At 26.6% G+C, this 8,506-nt stretch overlaps 1 protein-coding gene across 2 annotated transcripts; it reads right to left on the reverse strand.

Annotated features, from left to right (window-relative positions):
* Positions 1–291: 291 nt before the first annotated feature.
* LOC145974799 (uncharacterized) lies at positions 292–5,775 on the reverse strand. 2 transcript variants are annotated; one of them, XM_083104814.1, is made up of 8 exons: positions 5,642–5,775; positions 3,551–5,084; positions 2,643–2,988; positions 1,951–2,544; positions 1,443–1,669; positions 1,209–1,374; positions 958–1,051; positions 292–661 (listed from the first exon to the last, which is right to left on the reverse strand). In XM_083104814.1, exons 3-8 carry the CDS (start codon positions 2,980–2,982, stop codon positions 466–468), a joined length of 1,617 nt encoding a protein of 538 aa, XP_082960940.1. In that variant the 5' UTR covers positions 2,983–2,988; positions 3,551–5,084; positions 5,642–5,775; the 3' UTR covers positions 292–465. The 2 variants fall into 2 exon arrangements, with proteins under 2 accessions (XP_082960940.1, XP_082960941.1); XM_083104815.1 differs by lacking the exon at positions 3,551–5,084 and having other exon boundaries at positions 5,642–5,763.
* Between the last annotated feature and the right edge of the window lie 2,731 nt (positions 5,776–8,506).

Below are 8,506 nucleotides of genomic sequence, written 5' to 3' on the forward strand. Positions count from 1 at the left end.
AATTTACCCCTGATATGCATGCTAACTTAAATTTTTATTGTTTAATACTAATACAATGAGCTTTGGCAACAGAAATAAAATGGTGCAATGGTCGCGCATAGAATTGCGCGACAATACAAAATATAGATTAGTCTATATTGCTAATAATGTTAATGCTATATCAAATCTACAAATACACATATTTTAAATTTTAAGCGAATGATATAAAATTATAAAATGTTACCAATATTAAATATATATCTTAGTACGTAAACAAACTAATAAAGATTATTTAACAAGGGTTATTTGTACATTTAAGTTATAAATTTAACGTATTTAATAAGAAATCAATCTTTTTTCTTTTTTAATAAAATAACACCAGTCAGGAAATTAAAACTGAACACAAACATAAAAGAAAAAGAATAAGAAAATATAATACTGTAACAAAAGTGACTTATCTTTGATCACATGCAATATCACCTATCGTTATAATCGTAATTCATTGTTACTCGTCTTCATATATATCTTTTTATATATATCTTTTTTATTGTCTCGAAGATACTTCATTATCTTCGTCATCTCCGTTCTCTTCGTATCTTCGTTATTGTCAGTTTCCGTCTCATCTTCACTTGTAGAGCTGACATCAGTTGCAAGTTTATTATTGTTCATGTCATCTTGATGCCTGTTATTAAAAATACATCAATATTAATAAACAATGTTAACAGATAAATTTTGTTCATGTAGGGACAGATGTTTTGTCATATGAATTTAAATGCATATCAGGACAATATATGGAAAATGTACATGTAGTACATCCTCTAATATAATATGCATAAATTCATGTATAATTTTGTATAATCTCTATATGTGTAATCTATTTTCTTATAATTTTTTCTTATAATTTTTTTTATTTATATGTATAATGTACCCAAAATTACTAAAATATCTTATTTAATATATAATATAATGTATATTTACTTTTTTATACGAAAGCTGGCTTGAGCTAACCATGGTCCTGCTTTCCTACCAAATATCGTATCATTTATCGTTGGAATTTCTTTAGCAATTACTTCTGTAAAGAAATATAACAAACCCACAATCCATGAATATATAGAAAAATTCAAATTGTAAAGATATTTTTTATACACTTCAATTATCTTATATTTATATATACATAAGCGTAATTACATTTTTATTAAGAGGTTTAATTGTAATTAATATAAACTTACCGATCATTACTCTCGATATTCGGCGTTTCGATAACTTTAGTTTATTTCCTCGTTGCCCTTTCCAATTAAAAAGATTTACCAGTTTATCATCTAAAACCATTCGAAGTACAGAATTCACTTGTTTTTGAAGTGATTCTCCCATAATTCCTACATGCAAAGCATCGACCTACAAGTAATTAAATATGTAAAACAACTGATATGGAGTGTTTTTGAACAAAAAATCAAATATCTTACCACTTTGAAATGAAAATTGTCATCTTTTTTTAGTTTACGCTCAATTTTTTTTAAATCATCCAGATTTTTTAATGGAAATTCATCGTCCAAAACTTGTGAAGTAGATGAATTTTCAATTTTTTGTCCAGGTTTTAGATTTTCAGATTTTTCAATTGCCTCTACTTCCAAGAAACTTTTAATGTTTTTGTCTATCTTGCGCCAAAGAAGTTTATACGATGACATTTCAGCTAAAAATAAAAAAAGAATATTATTGAATTCGTTATAAACTAAATATTTAAATTTAACACTTTCAGTATTAATATAAAATGTATTGACTTATGAGTTTAATTTTATATATATGTGTGTGTATGTGTGTGTGTGCTCGCGTGCGCGTGAAAGTATATATATATATATATATATATATATATATATATATATATGATTAGGATAATTCTTCTTAAAAGTAATATGTATGCCTTATTAAAATCTTATATTAAATACATAAATATTTACAACAATTGCAACATACCACTAAAATGACAAATTGCATCTGCAAGAGATTCCAATGTCACTTTTCCTTCTGAAGTATAACAACAATTATGATTTAGTTTTGATTGTATTTTACATCCGTTTGAGGAAATTTTTCCAGAATGACATATTCTTTCTGAACTATTAAATGTAGATTGATGCGTTTCCGTTAAAGAAGAATCCTCTTGTGAAAATTTTATTTTTTTAGATGCCATGTAACTTTTACTTGGTGTTTCGTTGACATCATATGAGGAGAGTAATTCTTGTTCACTATTATCCAAACTTGAACAAACTTCATCTGTGCATTTACTTGTACACGCTATTACTTTATCCATTTTTTCAGGCAATAACTGATTTGCCTGCGATAAGTTGCACATATTTGTTATTTTTGGAATTGATGGTAGCGGCGGTAACATTGACTGTACATGACGTCGTCTTTTTTTAACTGACTGATTTTCTTTATCTGACTCGTTAAAATGTTTATTTGGTTTTTTTAATCGTTTTCCTTTTCCTTTTTCTTCAATATCCGAATACAATTTGGCGTTCGGATTCTTTGAAATTTTTATGAGCATTTTCATTCCTTTATCATAGTTTTCTGCAAAAGAATTTCTCATGAATTTCAATCATACCATAACAGGAAGAACATATAAAATATGAGAAGACATAAACGAAAAATTATCTCGTAAAACTTACCAATGTTTCCTTCTATCTTCTTGATAGAAAAACAATTCCAATCTAAATAAGGTTTTGTACACTGTTTAACAAGTTTTTGTACGGTTGCTTGATGCTCATTCATTGGATACCAACTTAACGTTTCACTGTTTGTAATCCATGAAGAGGGAATAAGATCGTTGAAACTTTCAACATCTTCTACGTCAGTTTCAAAATGAACAATAGACCACTCTGCCATATTATCGATAATTATTTCTTTTGTAGCAGATATTGATGTTTTATCAAAAACATTGTCTTTTACGTTTGATAAATGTTCGTTCTTTTTAGGATTTGTTTCATTAAAATTAATTCCATCATTCATGGCAAACTAGAAAAACAAGAAAGAATATATATAATATTTTATATAATTTAATATTTTTTAATATTTTATATAAAAGCTTATTGGCTACATAGTTTTTTGAGCAGTATTTTGTAATACTATATATTTATATAATGAAAAAACTAGAAGACTTATGGTCGGTTCAAAACATGACCTATCGAATTTTGACATCTAATTAATGTTGAATCGTAATTTATAATTTACATCAATTCAACATTAATTAGAGATTGTTGTTTGATGATAATAGTTGATTCGATAGGTCATTTTTCGCACATAGTAAAGCTTAAGCAGTAGAAATTAAAAGAATTTCATCTATACGGAATTTTCAACGCGGCTTAAATTATTTAAAAATGGCTGCTTAAATAATATTCTCAATTATGATTGACTGCTTTCCTTACATCTTAAATCTTATTGTTTGAGTTTTTTATATGTTCGGATCTTATTTCCATTGATAATTTATCAATGGAAATAAGGTCCGAACATATAAAAAACTCAAACAATAAGATAATAATACTCAAATGATAATTTATTAATCAAGTATCACTTTTACCTCAGAACCAGATATTTCTTGTATATATTTCTTGTCATATATCACAAAATACCAGATATGAAAAATAAGAATAGTAAAATAGTAGAATGAAAAAGAAAGAGAAATATAAGATGAATAAAAAACTAAAATGATGTATTACTTAACACGTGTCACAATGTAAAATTGATGATACAACATAACCGTCTTTGTATGGTATTTGTACATATTTTGTAGTAATTTCTGATAATGGCCATTCTTTGAGATTAGACAATTTATTTATTTTAAATATTCCTACGCGGGAACTCTCAGAAGGTATATTATAAAAATTACATTTATTAATAAATTCTTTACCAATTACAACTGGAATCCGTAAAAGTCTAGAAATAGCAATGTTTCAATTTGAATAATATTTCCACTAGCAGTACCACAACAGTTATTCGGACTTTGATTTATTTTAAATTTTGCAAGAGCAACACCACGGTACTGACGCGTACACTCTGATAATACCGGACCGGTATTATGAGGATAATAAAATTTTGGAAATTCATCGTTTTGATCTGACAAATAATTAGATTCAAATGCCATTATTTCTCCAATTCGACGTAAATGAAGGCCATTATTTTTCAAATTTTTAACTTCTATAATAAAATCTTCTAAATAATCTTCTAAATTTGCAGGTTTCTCTTTACCATAATATATTCCTATAGGAAATACTTTGTTACGTAATTTTGAAACAGATACTACAGTACATAATATAGGATATACTTGATCAGACGAGCTTTTGAATAGAGATAATCCATCAATGTTTATTAATAATTTAAAAGAATGTGCGGTTTTTAAATATTTAGGAGCAATTTTTAATAATTGTTTTTGCAATCCAATATGAATATAATAGCCAGGCTGCACAACTTTTTTAATTAATTTTACATTTGTTTTCAATAATGTTCGTGCATAGGAAAGTTGGTTTCTAATTCATTGGCAAAACATTCATGATTTTTTTTCAAACCTTTCAATAATTCTGAAACAGCTTCATGCGTTATATTATGCTTTAAAGCCCAACCGCGAAGAAATTTAAGTACTTTGGAATTCCTAGAAACTGAATTTTCGCTATATTCTGAATTAGATGGTGAGGATGAATGTGGGAAGGACGAAAGATCATTAGAGTCGACATTTTCATATAGAATATCATGTTCTCCATCGTTATTCCAATATTCAACATTAGAATTTTCAGAAGTATCAGAATGTTCATTCTCAGAGTACTCAACATTTTCAGAATGAGAAGAAGGTTCAGAATGATGAGAGAGTTCAAAGTGATGAGAAAGTTTAGAGTGATAAGAAAGTCCAGAGTGATGAGAAAATTCTTTTTCAAGATAAAGAAAATCTGGTATTTTGGAATTATTTTTTCTGCCAGGAGAATATGACTGCTGAACATGCGATTGGTCAAAATCAACTGAAGAGAACTGGTAGAACTTAATTCTTCTACGTCTTCAGCATTTAATCTACGTCTTTTTGCTTTCTTGCAAATTTCATAAAATGGTTTATCTTTGGGCATATTCTTGAATAAATTAAAAATATATTAATAAAACTATATTATTCCAGTAATTAGTATGTTTTTCAGTGTTTCACTTTTTGTTTACATTTGGAACATAATAATGTCAAAAACAATAAATTGTATGTTAGACTTCCCCATAATAAAAAATATAAGGAACACAAAAAACAAGTATTTTAGTGATTATTAGAATAAGAGAGCTATTTTGTATTGTGCAAAGGTCATAAGTCTAACACACCTTTTACATTATGTTTAAAATTTGAACAAAAAAAAACAAATGAAAAGAAAACTAAAAAAATCTAATAATTATATACATTTTTAACCTAACAATCAAACATTTAAAAAAACCAAGTAATTGTTAAGAAAAAATAAATTATATAAATTAGATTTACTAAATTTTATATAGAAGATTTCAAACAAGAAAAAGTAAAAAAAATTATTATTACTTATATCACATAAAATATATTAGCCATGAATAGGTTATAAATACAATTTAAAAGTATAATAAAAACACAGTTTTTAATAAATCCTTACGATACATCTAGTATTATATTGAGTATTACCTTATTGGCAAATGTAGAACACTTCAAAATAAGTAGAGAATAGCAATCACGAAGCACTGCTTAGCACAATTAAGGCACAAAGGAACAAAGAACTCGTGCACTGTCGTGCAGCCAGTTTTAACGGTTAGGTTAACGCACACTGTGATCGTGCCACGTAGTGGCGCGTACGCGACGACTCACACAAACCAATCAGAGATAACCGCATGTATTAATACGCGAGAGCGTTCTGCGCTCGAAACAATGGCTGCGTTCCGTTTCACGCATATGCGCGCATTTATCTATAGTATACGTTACGCATACTATAAATAAATGCGCGCATATGCGTGAAACGGAACGCAGCCAATTAATATTCACCATCATCAAATATAAAATATTTTTATAATCATAATTAAATTTCCTGCAAAGACACAACAGTAGTCAAAAGACACAACAGTAGTGTCTTGTGCTAAGTCCACGCAAACAACAATAATTAATAAAGACTTATTGTTAGCGTCTTATTGTTGTTTGTATATAATAATGATTTTAAAAAATATTTATGTAATGTTTATTTAATTTCTATTTTATATTAATTATGCCAAATATAAATAAATATTAAATTAATGTTTAATAACTGTTAAATAAATATTTTAATAAATTATATTATATTTGGCATAATTAATATAAAATAGAAATTAAATAAGCATCACATAAATATTTTTTAAAATCATTATTGAAAACAAAAAATAATGTTAATGTAAATGTAAAAATATATATTAAATAAATATTAAATAAACATAACATTATTATTTTCTCTAAATTGCTATTTTAAACGAACGTTTCATAAAAAATAAATATTAAATAAACATTAAATAAATATTATATTTACAACAAATTGTACAAATGTACAATTAATGAATAATAAATATTAAAAATATATTTAAAAAACATTCTCTGCTGGTTGGGGAAGTAAGTGCATTAAAAATTGTTCAATGATATTTAATTAATTTATTTTTAATTTAATTTGCTTTATAAACATAAAATTAAATAATAAAAATTAATAACTGTATAAAGCTCCAATAATAATAATCAAAAAATTAAATAGGCAATGAGAACCAGCGGAATAATTAATTTGTTTTCTTTGTTATATTAAATTAAAATTAAAAAGGGTAAAATCTCATATAAAAAGAATTTAAAAAAAAATTTTTTTTTAATTTAAAATTATTATAAAAAAAATATTTAAAATTATAAAATTAAAAAAAATTTATATAAAAAAAATTTATTTCTAAAAAATAAAACATGTATTCATAGATAATATATTTTATATAATTATTATAAATATTTTTACCTGAATTTTGCATAGTTCCGATTATCTCAATTTTGTCACCTTTATTTAAATTTAAATTTAAATATTCATCGTCATCAAAATTTAGAATACTAACTTCTAATTTAAATATGCCGTAAGTAATTGAACTACAGCCTATGTTTTTATTTAATCTATTGTTCATAACCGATGCAAAATTTGTTTTTATATATGCTTCTAGAACTGTGAGATATATATAATGTGAGATAAATATAATTTAAAAATATGTTAAATAATTTTAAAGATTAAAAAGTAAATTTTTACTTTAACCCCAATAGCCAAGTCTGCTAAAGCAGATCTTGTCAGGTAATCTGTTACAAATTTTTGTCGACAGAAAGATTACAGAATTGATGCAGGTTCTGATATATCATATAATGTCGGCAGAATGTCAACAGAAATATAACAAAATCTGTTGACATAACTGGACAACAGATTATCAACAGAAAACGAGCAGAACTTGTTGATATAATTGACGGCACATTGATGGCAGAAATTGAACAGGATCTGTGCGGCGAAATTTGATGTCAGATTGCCTGTAGAAACCGAGCAGGATTTGCGCACACAATATCTGATAGCAGATTGACGGAAGCAGAACAGAGTTTGCATGATTCGATAGTTTCTTCGTTTACCGCTATGTGATATACTTTCTCGCAATCAAATCTCTGTCAAAAGTATATATAAAGTCGCGATTATTAATAAAAAATCAAAAATATAGTAACTATTTCTATCACTTTAATTTCTGACATCTGATACAAGCAGATGAGATGTAGAATATTAAACTGATTGGAATCAATAGGATAAATGGTAAATTATTCATTTACTGCCTATTTGAAGCATAAAGCAAGAATTTAATTCTAAATAAATTATATTTCGTTTTATAAATTAAATTACTTTTACTTTATTATTAATTTAATTAAATTGAACTAGTCCTTCGTTATGTAAGAATAATTATGATATAACATATATTATTATACATTATGTCATATCAGAAAAAATTGTAATTAACCGATAACTCACCGATAATACTCTTATTTAGCATCTGTAATAATCAATTTTATTGCATTTATACAACATTAATCAAGAGACACGGTAGTGTCTTGCGTCGAGTTCATCTCTCTAGCAAGACGCGCGCCGTGTCTCTTTACGCAAGACGGGAAATTGAGACCAGTTCAGATTATTTCATATTATTATATTACGATAACCGCTGAACGGATCGAGCTCTTATTAGGCTTAATCGATAGCTTAAATTCGTTCGAATTATATAGTAAAAGTGTCTTTATTTTTACTCTACGAGCTGTAGAAGTGGAAATATCGCGATATATAATTCTAAAATCGTGAAAATACGATTAAGAAACGTCCACGTCGTCGTCATCAAACAATCCGGAATTTCGCGTCAAGTAAACTTTCGGTTAAGATATTTAATAAACTAAAACCGTAATCAAAAATCTAACGACACTTTTATATAATATGAGTACAAGCTTTCGATTGCGACCTGTTTGAATAAAATCGGTGCAGTCAATCCCGAG

Source organism: Camponotus vicinus, unplaced genomic scaffold (assembly GCF_025532165.1).
Source record: "Camponotus vicinus isolate PSW18456_S1 unplaced genomic scaffold, iyCamVici1.0 SCAF_7, whole genome shotgun sequence".
Taxonomy (NCBI): Eukaryota; Metazoa; Arthropoda; class Insecta; order Hymenoptera; family Formicidae; genus Camponotus; species Camponotus vicinus.

Coding starts and splice junctions, on each gene's coding strand:
- LOC145974799 (XM_083104814.1), bottom strand. CDS start 2,982: ATGAATGATGGAATTAATTTTAATGAAACAAATCCTAAAAAGAACGAA. Junction 2,545..2,642: donor GAAGATAGAAGGAAACATTG/GTAAGTTTTACG, acceptor ATTCTTTTGCAG/AAAACTATGATAAAGGAATG. Junction 1,375..1,442: donor ACAATTTTCATTTCAAAGTG/GTAAGATATTTG, acceptor AATTACTTGTAG/GTCGATGCTTTGCATGTAGG.